The sequence below is a fragment of the Oncorhynchus clarkii genome, chromosome 22, assembly GCF_045791955.1.
Source record: "Oncorhynchus clarkii lewisi isolate Uvic-CL-2024 chromosome 22, UVic_Ocla_1.0, whole genome shotgun sequence".
Classification (NCBI taxonomy): Eukaryota; Metazoa; Chordata; class Actinopteri; order Salmoniformes; family Salmonidae; genus Oncorhynchus; species Oncorhynchus clarkii.
This window is the reverse complement of record NC_092168.1, coordinates 45933089-45949906: the sequence shown is the minus strand read 5'-3', so window position 1 is coordinate 45949906 and position 16818 is coordinate 45933089. Positions and strand designations below refer to the sequence as shown.

Sequence of the window (16818 nt, the reverse complement as noted above, 5' to 3'; positions counted from 1 at the left end):
TTAGGGCACTTTGAATACCGGGTTCTTCCTTTCGGCCTCGCTAACGCTCCAGCTGTCTTTCAGGCATTAGTCAATGACGTCCTGAGAGACATGCTGAACATCTTTGTTTTCGTTTACCTTGACGATATCCTGATTTTTTCACCGTCACTCCAGATTCATGTTCAGCACGTTCGACGTGTCCTCCAGCGCCTTTTAGAGAATTGTCTTTTTGTGAAGGCTGAGAAGTGCACTTTTCATGCCTCCTCCGTCACATTTCTCGGTTCTGTTATTTCCGCTGAAGGCATTAAGATGGATCCCGCTAAGGTCCAAGCTGTCATTGATTGGCCCGTCCCTAAGTCGTGCGTCGAGCTGCAGCGCTTTCTCGGCTTCGCGAATTTCTATCGTCGTTTCATCCGTAATTTCGGTCAGGTGGCAGCTCCTCTCACAGCCCTTACTTCTGTCAAGACGTGCTTTAAGTGGTCCGTTTCCGCCCAGGGAGCTTTTGATCTCCTCAAGAATCGTTTTACATCCGCACCTATCCTTGTTACACCTGACGTCTCTAGACAGTTCGTTGTCGAGGTTGACGCGTCAGAGGTGGGCGTGGGAGCCATTCTTTCTCAGCGCTCCCTCTCTGACGACAAGGTCCACCCTTGCGCGTATTTTTCTCATCGCCTGTCGCCGTCGGAACGTAACTATGATGTGGGAAACCGCGAACTGCTCGCCATCCGCTTAGCCCTAGGCGAATGGCGACAGTGGTTGGAGGGGGCGACCGTTCCTTTTGTCGTTTGGACTGACCATAGGAACCTTGAGTACATCCGTTCTGCCAAACGACTTAATGCGCGTCAGGCTCGTTGGGCGCTGTTTTTTGCTCGTTTCGAGTTCGTAATTTCTTATCGTCCGGGCTCTAAGAACACCAAGCCTGATGCTTTATCTCGTCTCTTCAGTTCTTCAGTAGCCTCCACTGACCCCGAGGGGATTCTCCCTGAGGGGCGTGTTGTCGGGTTGACTGTCTGGGGAATTGAGAGGCAGGTAAAGCAAGCACTCACTCACAATCCGTCGCCGCGCGCTTGTCCTAGGAATCTTCTTTTCGTTCCCGTTCCTACTCGTCTGGCCGTTCTTCAGTGGGCTCACTCTGCCAAGTTAGCCGGCCACCCCGGCGTTCGGGGTACGCTTGCTTCCATTCGCCAGCGTTTTTGGTGGCCCACTCGGGAGCATGACACGCGTCGTTTTGTGGCTGCTTGTTCGGTCTGCGCGCAGACTAAGTCCGGTAACTCCCCTCCTGCCGGCCGTCTCAGACCGCTTCCCATTCCCTCTCGACCGTGGTCTCACATCGCCTTAGATTTTATCACCGGACTGCCTTCGTCAGCGGGGAAGACTGTTATTCTTACGGTTGTCGATAGGTTCTCTAAGGCGGCTCATTTTATTCCCCTCGCTAAGCTCCCTTCTGCTAAAGAAACGGCACAAATCATCATCGAGAATGTTTTCAGAATTCATGGCCTTCCGTCAGACGTCGTTTCGGACAGGGGTCCGCAATTCACGTCTCAATTTTGGAGGGAGTTTTGCCGTTTGATTGGGGCTTCCGTCAGTCTCTCTTCCGGCTTTCACCCCCAGTCTAACGGTCAAGCAGAACGGGCCAATCAGACTATTGGTCGCATCTTACGCAGTCTTTCTTTTCGTAACCCTGCGTCTTGGTCAGAACAGCTCCCCTGGGCAGAATACGCCCACAACTCGCTTCCTTCGTCTGCGACCGGGCTATCTCCTTTTCAGAGTAGCCTCGGGTACCAGCCTCCGCTGTTCTCGTCTCAGTTCGCCGAGTCCAGCGTCCCCTCCGCTCAGGCTTTTGTCCAACGTTGCGAGCGCACCTGGAAGAGGGTCAGGTCTGCACTTTGCCGTTATAGGGCGCAGACTGTGAGAGCCGCTAATAAGCGTAGAACTAAGAGTCCTAGATATTGTCGCGGTCAGAGAGTTTGGCTCTCCACTCAGAACCTTCCCCTTAAGACAGCTTCTCGCAAGTTGACCCCGCGGTTCATTGGTCCGTTCCGTATTTCTCAGATCATTAATCCTGTCGCAGTGCGACTTCTTCTTCCGCGATATCTTCGTCGCGTCCACCCGGTCTTCCATGTCTCCTGTGTTAAGCCCGTTCTTCGCGCCCCCGCTCGTCTTCCCCCCCCCCCCATCCTTGTCGAGGGCGCACCTATCTACAGGGTCCGTAAGATTTTGGACATGCGTCCTCGGGGCCGTGGTCATCAGTACCTAGTGGATTGTGAGGGGTACGGTCCTGAGGAAAGGAGTTGGGTTCCCTCTCGGGACGTGCTGGACCGTTCGCTGATCGATGATTTCCTCCGTTGCCGCCAGGTTTCCTCCTCGAGTGCGCCAGGAGGCGCTCGGTGAGTGGGGGGGTACTGTCATGTATTGTCATATTATGTCTTGTTCCTGTTCTTTCTCTTCACTCCGTCTCCCTCTGCTGGTCGTATTAGGTTACCTTCTCTTCCTCTCTTTCCCCCAGCTGCTCCTCATCTTCTCTAACTACCTCGTTCACCCTTTTCCCACCTGTTCCCTTTTTTCCCTCTGATTAGGTCTCTATTTCTCTCTCTGTTCCTGCTTCTGTCTTTGTCAGATTCTCGTTTGAGTTTCTCATGCCAGAACCAAACTATCGTCTCGTTTGCTTCACCCTTGTCCTGTCCTGTCGGAATCTGCCTGTTCATCTGATGCTACGTGTGATCAGGTACCTCTGTCCTCTACGACCCGCGCCTACCCAGAGAGACCAGCAGTCTGTCGCCGCTAACCCAGCTATTCTCCTCTGCTGCTAGAAGGGGACTCTAACCCAGCTATTCTCCTCTGCTGCTAGAAGGGGAACTCTTCTATGATATTCAGAAGGACTTTATGTTTCATTTGTCGCCCTCTCTGCGGGTTGTTTATTTTGCCATCATATACATTTGAAGAGGATCTATGTCTTACCTGTGTTTTGACATTAAAGGACTCTGTTTTTGTTAAACCGCTTTTGGGTCCTCACTCACGTGCATAACAAAGGCACTTGACCCTAATTGTTCTTGGAAGTCGCTCTGGATAAGAGCCACTACTAAATGACAGACAAAAAATACATATTTCACCTCTGAATGATTCTTAGAGAGCATATTACATCAGCAAAACTCAACCTGTGCTCTGTGACTGATGTCATATGGACTATACTGTCTCTACTGTGTAACTCCTTAATGGTGTTAGTTTGACTTGGTTAAGTTTCTGACAACAGAGGGTCCTGTTATCACCTGTATGCAAGGTTCTGGAACAATGATGTCCAAAACTCCAAGGAATTCTACTAATTAAAGGTGTTGGCGACACACAAATTCCTCCAGGGCCCTAATAAGGCCCCAATACAGCATAAACATTCAAACCTGTAGTGAACCTAAGTACAGCTCTATTGTCTTTTGTGTGAGTACAACTTCCATTAGGCCTCAGCCTCAGTTACAACCCTCACCCCTAAACTAGTCTTCCCTGCACAGGTTAAGAACCCCACCTCTGAATTGAGACTGTCACAGGTGGGATCTGAACTGTGGTATCCTGAGTGGAAAACCAACATCTTAACCAATAGTCCAAGAGAAAAGCCCTTCCTGGACTGAGTGTGACACTGATTTTAAAGTACCAGTCAGGGCTACCTCATCATGAGAGCATGAGTCTAACTCACCTCTGCTACACATTTTCCATCTAAGTCATTTAGCAGATAGGGGGGTGGCATTAATCAAGAGACTCATTAAGAGGTAGGTTTTCAGACTTAACCTCCCCCTAACCTCACTCAAGACTCAATCCTACACCCTTTCTATAGTGTTTTTGAAAGATAACAAGACATTTTCACAAGTACAGAACTGAAATTAAATGTTTTATACATGGCCTCTCTGAGTTGGCACATCCTGATTTCATGGGGCATGGTCCAGGATCAACACATATATAATATGATCCAGGGTCAATATAGACATATCTAACATGCCAAAAGACAGGTGTGACCTCTGACCTGGCAGCAGTGATGTAGTGAGAGTAGTGGTAGTGAGAGTAGTGGTAGTGTTCATGACCAATATGTTGAGGTTGAAGTGTCTGCTGTGGTCTCCTGCTCTGGTGTGTTTCCATCGTTCAGCCAGGTGATAACAGGAAGAGGGATGTCACAGGTTAGAGACACAGGGTTGTTCACCACCACAATCACATGTTCTGGGACCTGGTTCTGACCACAGATAATGGGGAAACTGGAGGGACAAAACACACATACTGTGTATTAAAACACACACACACACACACACACACACACACACACACACACACACCTACATGTTGTAGTATTCTGAGGTTGTTGTTTACATATACCTCCAGGCTCTTCTCCTTGGCTGCGTTGCTGACGTCTGTGTAGATGGCTGTGTTAACTTCTTTAGAGCACGTACGTGATGCAGCCCGGGGTAGTGCTGCATCACTGACCCTGGGTTGTGGCTAATAGTGTGGAGTGGCCTAGATTTTAGCAATTATGCCTTTAAAGGGAAATTACACTCAAAAACTATCTTTAGTTTTTTTTTTTTCTAGTCCACTGTTGATACAGTCCCAAAATGATTTGAGTGTCTCATGTCAACTTTTCAAGATATTTGACTTTCAAGAATCAAAGTCTCACCGGCCACATCATCATACAGTTTGATGATTCCTTTTGCAACATACAATATTTTGCCGATTAGGCCTGACTTGCAGTCGGCGTTCCAATTCATCCCAAAGGTTTTCGATGTGGTCGAGGTCAGGGCTCTGTGCAGGCCAGGTTCTTCCACACCTATCTCGACAAACCTATTGCTGAATGGACCTCACTTTGTGCACAGGAGCATTTTCATGCTGTTACAGGAAATGGCTTTCCCTAAACTGTTGAAACAAAGTCTAGAATGTCATTGTATGCTGTAGTGTTAAGATTTCCCTTCACTGGATCTAAGGGGTCATGCTCAAACCATGAAAAACAGCCCCAGATCATTTTCCTTCCTCCACCAAACTATACAGTTGCCACTACCTATTGGGGCAGGAAGCGTTCTCATGGCATCAGCCAGGTTTCCTCCACGTGAAGCTTGGCATTCAGAGCAAGAGTTCAATCTTGGTATCATCAGACCAGAGAATCTTGTTTCTCATGGTCTAAGAGTACTTAAGGCGCCTTTTGGCAAACTCCAAAGCTGTCATGTGCCAAATCCAGATTTGTTACTCCAGAGAATTCATTTTCCACTGCTCCAAAGTCCAATGGTGGCATGCTTACACCACACGAGCCAAAACTAGGCATTGTGCATGGTGATTTTAGGCCTGTGTGGTGCTGCACGACAATGGAAACCCTTTCATGAAGCTCCTGACGAACAGTTCTTTTGCTGACGTTGCTTCCAGAGGCAGTCTGGAACTCGGTAGTGAGTGTTGCAGCCGAGGACAGAGGATTCCTGCCTTCCCAGTTCTGTGAGCTTGTGTGGCCAACCACTTCGTGGCTGTGACATTGTTGCTCCTAGATGTTTCCATTGAACAATAACAGCACTTACAGTTGAACGGGGTAGCTCTAGCAGGGCAGAAATTTGACGAACTGACTTGTTGGAAAGGTGGCATCCTATGATGTTGCCACGTTGAAAGTCACTTCTCTCTTCAGTAAGCCCATTCTACTGCCAATGTTTGTCTATGGAGATCGCATGGCTGTGTGATCGAGTTCATACAACTATCAGCAACGGGTGTGGATGAAATAGCCAGATCCACTAATTTGAAGGGGTGTCCCTATACTTTTGTATGTCTTTGACCAACATATATATATTTGTATTCCCAATCATGTGAAGTCCATAGGCCTAATGAATTAGTTTCAATTGACTGATTTTCATATGACTGTAACTCTGTATGTCACGCCCTGACCATAGAGAGCTGTTTATTCTCTGTTGGTTGGGGCGTGATAGTGACTAGGGTGGGCCATCTAGGTGATTAATGGTTTATGTTGGCCTGGTATGGTTCCCAATCAGAGACAGCTGTTTATCGTTGTCTCTGAAGGGGGATAATATTTAGGCAGCCATTTCCTAATTTGTGATTTGTGGGATCTTGTCTATGGATAGTTGCATGTTAGAACTATTATTAGTTTCGTTTGTGTTTTATTGTTTTGTTTGGTGAGTTTCGATTTATTAAAATACGTGGAACTCTACGCACGATGCGCCTTGGTCCAATCATTATGACGATCATGACACTGTAACCTTCTGTTTTATATTTTTGTTCAGTATAGAATCAGTCAAGTTATCCCTCTGTCACAGATTGTGAATTATACTGCCTTACTCCGGCCACTGTACATACTGAAAGTAATGCCTGTCCTCTGTTTTTTTCTGCAGGAAAATGTCTAAAACATGAAGCTCTTTACTCCAGCACTTTGGATATGAGTTCAAATGTTTTATATGAGGCGACATTTTAGAAATGTCACCTTTCATTTGAGGGTATTTTTATACATACATTGCATTTGGAAAGTATTCATACCCCTTGAATTTTTCCACATTTTGTTACATTACAGCCTTATTCGAAAATGTATTCAATTATTTTTATTTCTCATCAATCTACACACAATACCCCATAAACCGTTATTTTTTGTAAATTTGCAAAGGTATTAAATATAAAACCAGAAATACTTACATAAGTATTCAGACCCTTTGCTATGAGACACGAAATTGAACTAAAGTGCATCCTGTTTCCATTGATGATCCTTGATATTTCTACAACTTGATTGGAGTCCACATGTGGTATATTCAATTGATTGGACATGAGTTGACAGTTGACAGTCTATGTCAGAGCAGAAATCAAGCCATGAAGTCGAAGGAATTGTCCGTAGTGCTCTGAGACAGGATTGTGTCGAGGCACAGATCTGCGGAAAACCACAAAGACTCTTCCTATAGCTGGCCGCCCGGCCAAACTGAGCAATTGGGGGAGAAGGGCCTTGATCAGGGAGGTGACTAAGAACCTGATGCTCACTCTGAGAGAGCTCCAGAGTTCCTCTTTGGAGATCCGAGAACTTTCCAGAAGGACAACCATCTCTGCAGCACTCCACCAACCAGGTCTTTATTGTAGAGTGGCCAGACGGAAGCCACACCACAATAAAAGGAAATGACAGCCTTGGAGTTTGCCAAAGGGCACCTTAAGTACTAGTACACCATGAGAAACAAGATTCTCTGGTCTGATGATACCAAGGTTGAACTCTTTGCTCTGAATGCCAAGTGTCACGTTTTGAGGAAACCTGGCACCGTCCCTGTGGTGAAGCATGGTGGTGGAGGAATCATACTGTGGGGATGTTTTTCAGTGGCAGGGACTGGGAGACTAGTCAGGACTGAGGGAAAGATGAATGGAGCAAATTAAAGAGAGATATTTGATTAAACCTGCTCCAGAGCCCTCAGGACCTCAGACTGGGGCGATAGTTCACCTAATATCAGGACAATGACCTAAGCACATAGCCAAGACAACTCAAGAGTGGCTTCGGGACAGGTCCTTGAATGTCCTTAACTTGCTCTGCCAGAGCTCGGCCTTAAAGCCGATGGAACATCTATGGAGAATCCTGAAAATAGCTCTGCAGTGACGCTGCCCATTCAACCTGAATGAGCTTGGGAGGATCTGCAGAGCAAAATGGGATAAACACCCCTGATACAGGTGTGCCAAGCATGTAGCGAAATACCCTGTAATCGCTGCCAAAGGTGCTTCAACAAGGTACTGAGTAAAGGGTCTGAATATTTATGTAAATTTCAGTTTTAAATGTTTTATAAATTTGCCAAAAACATAAAACCAGTTTTTTCTTCGTCAGGTTAGAAGTTGATGTTACTCTTCAATAACACAGACCACAAAACAAATCAAGAGGAGGAAATAGGTTTATTCAAAGAGGACAAATCATAGATGTTATGCTGAGAGGTAGATGTTCATTCTCCCATGTCCTCAGTGATTCTCTCCACAGAACAAAGAGAGGATGTTGTTTTATAACCCAACCCTAACCTGTGGTTGACCAATTAGAATGTCTTGCAATAAAACTGGGCCAATAGCCACATAACAGGTATCCTGTTTCAGGCTCAACGCCAAGACAAAATCCTTCCATGTCTCTGACCCAATGATCATTAATTCCCTGTTACAGAAAAACACTATTTCCATTGATCGTTGATTTCCTCTTGACCGTTAGTCCTCTGCGTTGGGTATTATCTTAAAACATTCTTACAGTCATTATGGTGTATTGTGAGTAGATTGATTAAGGATAAGGATAAGGATAAGGATTAAGGATAATTCAACATTTTTTAGAATAGGGCTTTAAGTAAATGTAACAACATTTGGACTCTGAATAATTTCTGAATGCACTGTATCTGTTTTACAGTTTAGAAACAACTTATGTATCCACTCCTGACCCCTCCTGTCTCAGCCTCCAGTATTTATGCTGCAGTAGTTTATGTGTTGGGAGGCTAGGGTCAGTCTGTTATATCTGGAGTATTTCTCCTGTCTTAACTAGTGTCCTGTGTGAATTTAAGTATGCTCTCGCTAATTATCTATTTCTCTCTTTCTTTCTTTCTCTCACTCTTCCTCTCTTTCTCTCTCTCTGAGGACCTGAGCCATATAACCATGCCTCAGGACTACCTGGCATGATGACTCCTTGCTGTCCCCAGTCCACCAGCCGTGCTGCTGCTCCAGTTTCAACTGTTCTGCCTGCGGCTACGGAACCCTGACCTGTTGACTGGACGTGCTACCTGTCCCAGACCTGCTGTTTTCAACTCTCTAGAGACAGCAGGAGTAGTGACAGAGACAACTGCATTGTCGGAACTAGAAGCACAAGCATTTCGCTACACTCGCACTAACATCTGCTAACCATGTGTATGTGACAAATAAAATTTGATTTGATTTGATTTGATTTAGATACTCTCGATGACCGGCTATGAAAAGCCAACTGACATTTACTCCTGAGGTGCTGACTTGTTGCACCCTCGACAACTACAGTGATTATTATTATTTGACCATGCTGGTCCTTTATGAACATTTGAACATCTTGGCCATGCATGTTCTGTTATAATCTCCACCCGGCAAAGCCAGAAGAGGACTGGCCACCCCTCATAGCCTGGTTCCTCTCTAGGTTTCTTCCTAGGTTTTGGCCTTTCTAGGGAGTTTTTCCTAGCCACCGTGGTTCAACACCTGTTTGCTTGCTGTTTGGGGTTTTAGGCTGGGTTTCTGTACAGAACTTTGTGGCATCAGCTGATGTAAGAAGGACTATATAATTAAATACATTTGATTTGAACAAACAAGATGAACTGGCACAGACAGACAGGAAACACAGGTATAAATACACAGAGGATAATGAGGAAGAAGGGCGACACCCAGAGGGGGGTGGACACAATCACAAAGACAGGTGAAACAGATCAGGGTGTGACACAAACAGGCAAAATGTCAGTATAGAGACAAAGTGGAGTCGCAATTCAGCGGCTCAGACACAGGATTTATTAATAAATCAGTACATATCGAAATGTTTATAGTCTGTGGAATGTTCCTATGGAATGCCACTATTTTGATTGCATTTGCTATTAGCATCTCATCAACTTTCCTATTGTCAACTTTCCTACACAATGACCATGCCATCATGTGTCCTTGGGTTGTGGATTATGGTCCAAACTGAGCTCTGACATCGCCCAAAACAGTTAGTCTTACACAGTTTCCAATGTAAAATAGACTTTGAGAGACCAAAACATCACGCATGCTATATTTTCCCCATTAAAATACTCAGTTGAGTAAATGTACCTTTTCTCTCATCTCTAATGATCAGTCAGGCTGAAGGACAGGCTAAGAGGGCACAGCAACAGCCAATCCTGTCACACATTACATCATGCTTTCACAAATGATTTGTTTATCCAACCATTTGTTAATTTGTGTGTTCACTTGTGTATGTTTCGTTGGTGGTTGTGGTGGTGGTGTGTGTGTGTGTGTGTGTGTGTGTGTGTGTGCAGAGAGACTCCAGGGAGGGGAGTTTCTGTCAGTAACTCGGGGATAAATAGAGAGGCAGAGCTCAGAGTTTGTCAGAAGGCGGACCTGACAGGGTCACACACAGGACCAAGCAGGAGCAGGACCTCAGCATTTTAACTTTTTATTACAAATGGAGAAAAAGGAAGATGTTCAATACTGTTTTCAAGACAGAAACTCTTCTTGCATAAAGGCTTTGCTATCGACATCTATCTACATAACACTGTACATCTTCTTCTCATTGTTTTCAGCAGTTACAGTATTTTTGAACCTACTGGTGATCATCTCCATCTCTCACTTCAAGCAGCTCCACACTACAACCAACCTGCTCATCCTCTCTCTGGCTGCGTCAGATCTCCTGGTGGGATTGATTGTGATACCAGTAACGACTGTCGCAATAATGGAATCATGCTGGGGTTTTGGGGAATATTTCTGTGTGTTTCATGGCTACTTTGCTTCTTTGTGTACTTCTTTATCTCTGGGCAATTTGGTCTTGATATCTATTGACCGCTATGTTGCTGTGTGTGATCCCTTATTGTACCACTCTAAAATAACAATAACAAGAATCACGTGTTGTATATCCATTACCTGGTGTTGTTGTATCATATACCGTGCTGCTAATATACAGTTTTTTGTACGTGTACAGGTACCAAGTAGGTGTTTGAAAGAATGTACTACTGTTGAAGGGTCAGTCTGGGTTAATATCACTGACATTGTTATTACAATGGTTGTCCCGTGCTCTGTTATTATAACACTTTACATGAAAATCTTTGTGGTGGCCAGATTACAGGCCAGAAAGGTATTTTCAAAAGAGGCTGCCAGTGAGTCTGGTGTTAAAACTGTACAGACAAATAAGTCTGAGAGAAAAGCAGCAAAAACTCTAGCTATTGTTGTTTTCAACTATCTAATTTGTTGGATTCCATCTCTATTTATTTTCGTATTTTCTTCTATTTTAAGCGATAAATTTATATCATATTTCATCCATTTTATGGGACTTGTTAATTCCTTAATTAATCCAATAATTTATGCTTTCCTTTATCCATGGTTCAAAGTGACAGCAAAACTTATTTTATCTCTCAATTTAAAGCGTTCATAGTTCATGTTTTTATTCCCTAGTTTGACAAACATAAGTTTGATATAGTTTTGTTATACAATTGTTGCAAGTATTTATTTCATGTAACAATACACTGACATGACTTAGTGTTGATGTCATGGGTACATGTGGTTTTGATACAGAATTATTTGGCTGGATTGGATTGGAATGACTTGGAGAAGGCATAAGAAGGAATAAGCTTATTTAATAAAATATATTGTAGTCATTTAGGGTTGTATACTCCAAATACCAAAGTCTGTGGTTGTTCCATGTGATTTAATGCTAAATAGTTTGTAAGTATTCTAAAAGTACATTTTGAGAACGTCATGAGTCATTATGTAGGTTTAACATCTCCCTCTAGTGGCTCAATTGGGACACAACGCCTTCAACACGTGTAGTAAAATGTAAATGTACAATATGCATGATGTCAGATAACATCCAAGTCTATCTCAATGGTGTATTGTGGAAGTAGTTGATGGTCAAATTTAAGAATATGCAAATATGGGTAACACTTTATAATAACATTCAGTAATAAAACATGTGTAAGGAATGTACAGTTTGTTCACCATTTATTAATCATTACTCCCAAATTTGTTAAATGTTACTCAGGTAGGTATTCTATTCTCAAATATGTGTAAAATACTAGTATATGCATTATGGATTATGCACAACAGTGCAGGAGACCACAGCAGACACTTCAACTTCAACGTACTGGGTATGAACAGTACCACGACTCTCACTACTACTAATCTCACTAGAGCACTCTCACTACATCACTGCCGCCAGGTCAGGGGTCACACCAGAGCAACTCTCTCAGATGCTGTGGAGTCTGAATTAATATAGAGATTGGCAACACTTTATAATAACACTATGTAATAAATCATTTATCATGTTTATTCTGACTCCATATCATTAATGTCTCAATACTCTCACATTTGTTTTAGTAAGCTAGCAATTCACACATTGATAAACAACTTTTATGGTATGTAAAAATGTTTTATAAGATCATTCAAAAGATGTTTAATGAATGAACATATAAACCATTTACTGATCGTTAGTAAAGTCGTTTTGCAGAATCTAAAGGGAGGACTATTCATACTTTCTAATACTTTATAAATGTTTGAACAGTGACCAGTTTAATTTATCACAAAAAGATGGACATGCTATTGGTAGACATTCCAATTCTACCTGATTCTACTTAAGGTCTCAAAATGATCTAGAACATACCAATGGTAAACGATAAGCACACAACACAGAGGACGTTAAAGGAAATATATTGAACATTTTATTCCAAAAACACACTGTCCTAATAGTGTGCTGAAGGAAGTAACGTGTTTGTCTGAAAATGATAACATTCTTGTTTGTTGGCCCTGAGAACCTAAACCAAAGTGTGGATTGCAGACACTCATTAGAGAAGTTCATAGACTGTTTACAGGGTAAGGGAACCAATATCTAAATACATAATTTAACTGAACATTACATTTAAAGGGTTACAACCTTTAATACAATACAAGTGAAGGTGTTATATACAATTCATATACAAAATGCTGGAGTGAAGAGGCCAGTTGAAAAACAGTTTTTCTGTTTTACTGTAATTGTCTCTGGCCCCCTCCCAGTTAGCTCTACTATCACGTCCTGAACTAAGTTCCTTTTTTAGTTCTCTATTTTGATTTGGTCAGGGCGTGTGTTGGGGTGGGCATTCTATGTTTTGTTCTAATATCTAAATACATAATTTAACTGAACATTACATTTAAAGGGTTACAACCTTTAATTAATACACTACAAGTGAAGGTGTTATATATATATATTCTGTGTTTTGTATTTCTGTGTTTGGCCTGGTATGGTTCTCAATCAGAGGCAGCTGTCTATCGTTGTCTCTGATTGAGAACCATACTTAGGTAGCCTGTTCCCACCTGTGTTTGTGGGTAGTTGTTTCCTGTTTTGTGTTGTGTCAACTGAAAGGACTGTTTCGATTTTCGTTGTTTCACTTTTGTTATTTTGGATTCAGTGTTCAGTTGTAATAAATTTAACATGGACACGTACCACACTGCACTTTGGTTCGATCTTTCATATTCCTGTTCCTCAGATAAAGAAGATCGTAACATCTACAGCAGTCTCACAACTCAATCGCTGGTTGAAAACAGTTTTCTGCCCCTCCCAAAAGATAGAATTTGTAGATAATTGGCCCTCTTTCTGGGACTCATTCACAAACAGGAACAAGTCTGGCCTGTTGAGGAGTGATGGACTCCATCCTAGCTGGAGGGGTGCTCTCATCTTATCTACGAACATAGACTGGGCTCTAACTCCCCTAGTTCCACAATGAGATAGGGTGCAGGCCAGGCAGCAGGCTGTTAGCCAGCCTGCCAGCTTAGTGGAGTCTGCCACAAGCACAGTCAGTGTAGTCAGCTCAGCTATCAACATTGAGACCGTGTCTGTGCCTCGACATTGGTTGGGCAAAACTAAACATGGAGGTGTTCGCCTTAACAATCTCACTGGAATAAAGACCTCCTCCATTCCTGACATTATTGAAAGAGATTGTGAATCCTCACATCTCAAAATAGTGCGACTTAATGTTAGATCCCTCACTTCCAAGGCAGTTATAGTCAATGAACTTATCACTGATCATAATATTGATGTGATTGGCCTGACTGAAACATGGCTTAAGCTTGACGAATTTATTGTGTTAAATGAGACCTCACCTCCTGGTTACACTAGTGACCATATCCCCTGCGCGTCCCGCAAGAGCGGAGGTGTTGCTAACATTTATGATGGTAAATTTCAATTTACAAAAAAATATATATTCTAGTCATGAACTCTATGCAGCCTACTCAATCACTTTTTATAGCTACTGTTTACATATAGTTCCTCGCTGAGTTCCCTGAATTCCTATCGGACCTTGTAGTCATGCAGATAATATTCTAATTTTTGGTGACTTTAATGTTCACATGGAAAAATCACCAGACCAACTCCAAAAGTCTTTCGGAGTCATCATCGACTCAGTGGGATTTGTCCAACATGTCTCCGGAACTACTCACTGCCATAGTCACACTCTGGACCTAGTTTTGTCCCGTGGAATAAATGTTGTGGATCTTAATCTAGACTGAAAAGAAGTGCCGAGCACCTATCAATGGCAGGTCTTACCCTTCGTAACGATGTGTAGGCCCTGCTGTGCCATCTATGCCCTCCAGAAACATTCTCAGGACCACCATGATGGCAACACAGATGTTCAGCAGTCAGTCGAGCACACCTTCTATGTTGACAATGGTCTCCAAATTCTACCCATGGGGATCGAAGCAAAGTCCCTGGTGGACAGGCTGCAAAGCTGCCTCTTGGCCGGGGGGTTCAATGGGCCAGTAACATTACCTCTGGGGAACACCTTCCTCCAGAAGAGAGGTCAAAGAGCAGTGAGATATGGCTCTCCCAGACCACCATCCACAATAACCAGTTCTGGGCCTGAGCTGTTATCCAGACACCCTCGACTGCAAACATCGACCTGTCCAGAGAGAAGAGGAACCAACCTTCAGGGTCATTTACAGAGTTTACAAGCCAACTTCACCTTATCCTCCAGTGAATGGGGGTCAGATCCTCATAGTGTTACGATAGATGGCAAAACCTTCCTCCTTCCTTCAACTGCCCTTGGTACTCCATGGGGCAGCAGTACCAGTCCCCTTCATCATCCTCCTGCCTGACCAGACTCAGTCACTCCCAACTTGCTTCTCATGGGGGGTTAAGCGACAGATCTCTGCCCCAAACTATCTATGCTGACAGTGATGTCAGTGGTCGACGGTGCTGGTGCCATAGCCAAATCCTGGCTGATCACTTCTGGGCCAACATCAAACCCTACCTCAGACTGGTGGCCCATCTGATTCCCTTGTCTGATGTCAAGGATGACCCAGAATAAACCAGGCGAGAGCATTTGTGGAACAAGAGCATAGTCTTTACATTTTTCACTATGGTCATGATATTGAAATACCTGAAGTCGGTATGGTTTGTAAATTGGTTGTGGGGTGCATTGGCAGAGACACCTGTTGATGGAAAACGCGTTGCATAGATGTTATGAAATTGGCATCAAAATGTTGGAAATATGATATCCCCTAGCTGATCATTGTCTGTAGCCAACTCTGACCGTAGTGTAGGCCTCATGATACAGACAGGGAGAGTGAGCTGGTTCTTAGTGGTCGGCGAACCCTCAACCTTCTGGCCCGTAGCCCTGCATGGTGTCGTATGCACCACAAAAGCATCCTGAGGTGGCAAAGTCGATATCCACATTTTTAGGGTCGCTACAGTTATTGGTATTTGTGGTCGTACACATTATTTTGTATACATGTTTTAAAGTACAAAGGGAGGGCCTTGAAAATATTCAGAGTAAATTGTGAATCAAATCAAATCAAATTTATTTATATAGCCCTTCGTACATCAGCTGATATCTCAAAGTGCTGTACAGAAACCCAGCCTAAAACCCCAAACAGCAAGCAATGCAGGTGTAGAAGCACGGTGGCTAGGAAAAACTCCCTAGAAAGGCCAAAACCTAGGAAGAAACCTAGAGAGGAACCAGGCTATGTGGGGTGGCCAGTCCTCTTCTGGCTGTGCCGGGTGGAGATTATAACAGAACATGGCCAAGATGTTCAAATGTTCATAAATGACCAGCGTGGTCGAATAATAATAAGGCAGAACAGTTGAAACTGGAGTAGCAGCACGATCAGGTGGACTGGGGACAGCAAGGAGTCATCATGTCAGGTAGTCCTGGGGCATGGTCCTAGGGCTCAGGTCAGATGAAACTGGAGCAGCAGCACGGCCAGGTGGACTGGGGACAGCAAGGAGTCATCATGTCAGGTAGTCCTGGGGCATGGTCCTAGGGATCAGGTCCTCGAGAGAGAAAGAAAGAGAGAAGGAGAGAATTAGAGAACGCACACTTAGATTCACACAGGACACCGAATAGGACAGGAGAAGTACTCCAGATATAACAAACTGACCCTAGCCCCCCGACACATAAACTACTGCAGCATAAATACTGGAGGCTGAGACAGGATGGGTCAGGAGACACCGTGGCCCCATCCGAGGACACCCCCGGACAGGGCCAAACAGGAAGGATATAACCCCACCCACTTTTCCAAAGCACAGCCCCCACACCACTAGAGGGATATCTTCAACCACCAACTTACCATCCTGAGACAAGGCTGAGTATAGCCCACAAAGACCTCCGCCACGGCACAACCCAAGGGGGGGGGGCGCCAACCCAGACAGGATGACTACATCAGTGAATCAACCCACTCAGGTGACGCACCCCCTCCAGGGACGGCATGAGAGAGCCCCAGTAAGCCAGTGACTCAGCCCCTGTAATAGGGTTAGAGGCAGAGAATCCCAGTGGAAAGAGGGGAACCGCAGGGCGGTTCGTTGCTACAGAGCCTTTCCATTCACCTTCCCAATCCTGGGCCAGACTACACTCAATCATATGACCCACTGAAGAGATGAGTCTTCAGTAAAGACTTAAAGGTTGAGACCGAGTTTGCGTCTCTGACATGGGTAGGCAGCCCGTTCCACAAAAATGGAGCTCTATAGGAGAAAGCCCTGCCTCCAACTGTTTGCTTCGAAATTCTAGGGACAATTAGGAGGCCTGCGTCTTGTACGTGTAGGTATGTACTGCAGGACCAAATCAGAGAGATAGGTAGGAGCAAGCCCATGTAATGCTTTGTAGGTTAGCAGTAAAAAAAAACTGTCCCTAATAACTTGAGGTGCTTTTGAGATCATGTATTGATACAACTGAACTA

General features: G+C 44.2%; 1 protein-coding gene across 1 annotated transcript; it reads left to right on the top strand.

The window, feature by feature from the left end:
- Positions 1 to 10090: 10090 nt before the first annotated feature.
- LOC139380064 (trace amine-associated receptor 13c-like) lies at positions 10091 to 11053 on the top strand. Its single transcript, XM_071122525.1, has one exon. It carries the CDS (start codon positions 10091 to 10093, stop codon positions 11051 to 11053), a length of 963 nt encoding a protein of 320 aa, XP_070978626.1.
- The last annotated feature ends 5765 nt before the right edge of the window (positions 11054 to 16818 follow it).

What these genes read in the sequence shown, in the direction of transcription:
- LOC139380064 (XM_071122525.1), top strand. Translation starts at nt 10,091, where the DNA reads ATGGAGAAAAAGGAAGATGTTCAATACTGTTTTCAAGACAGAAACTCT.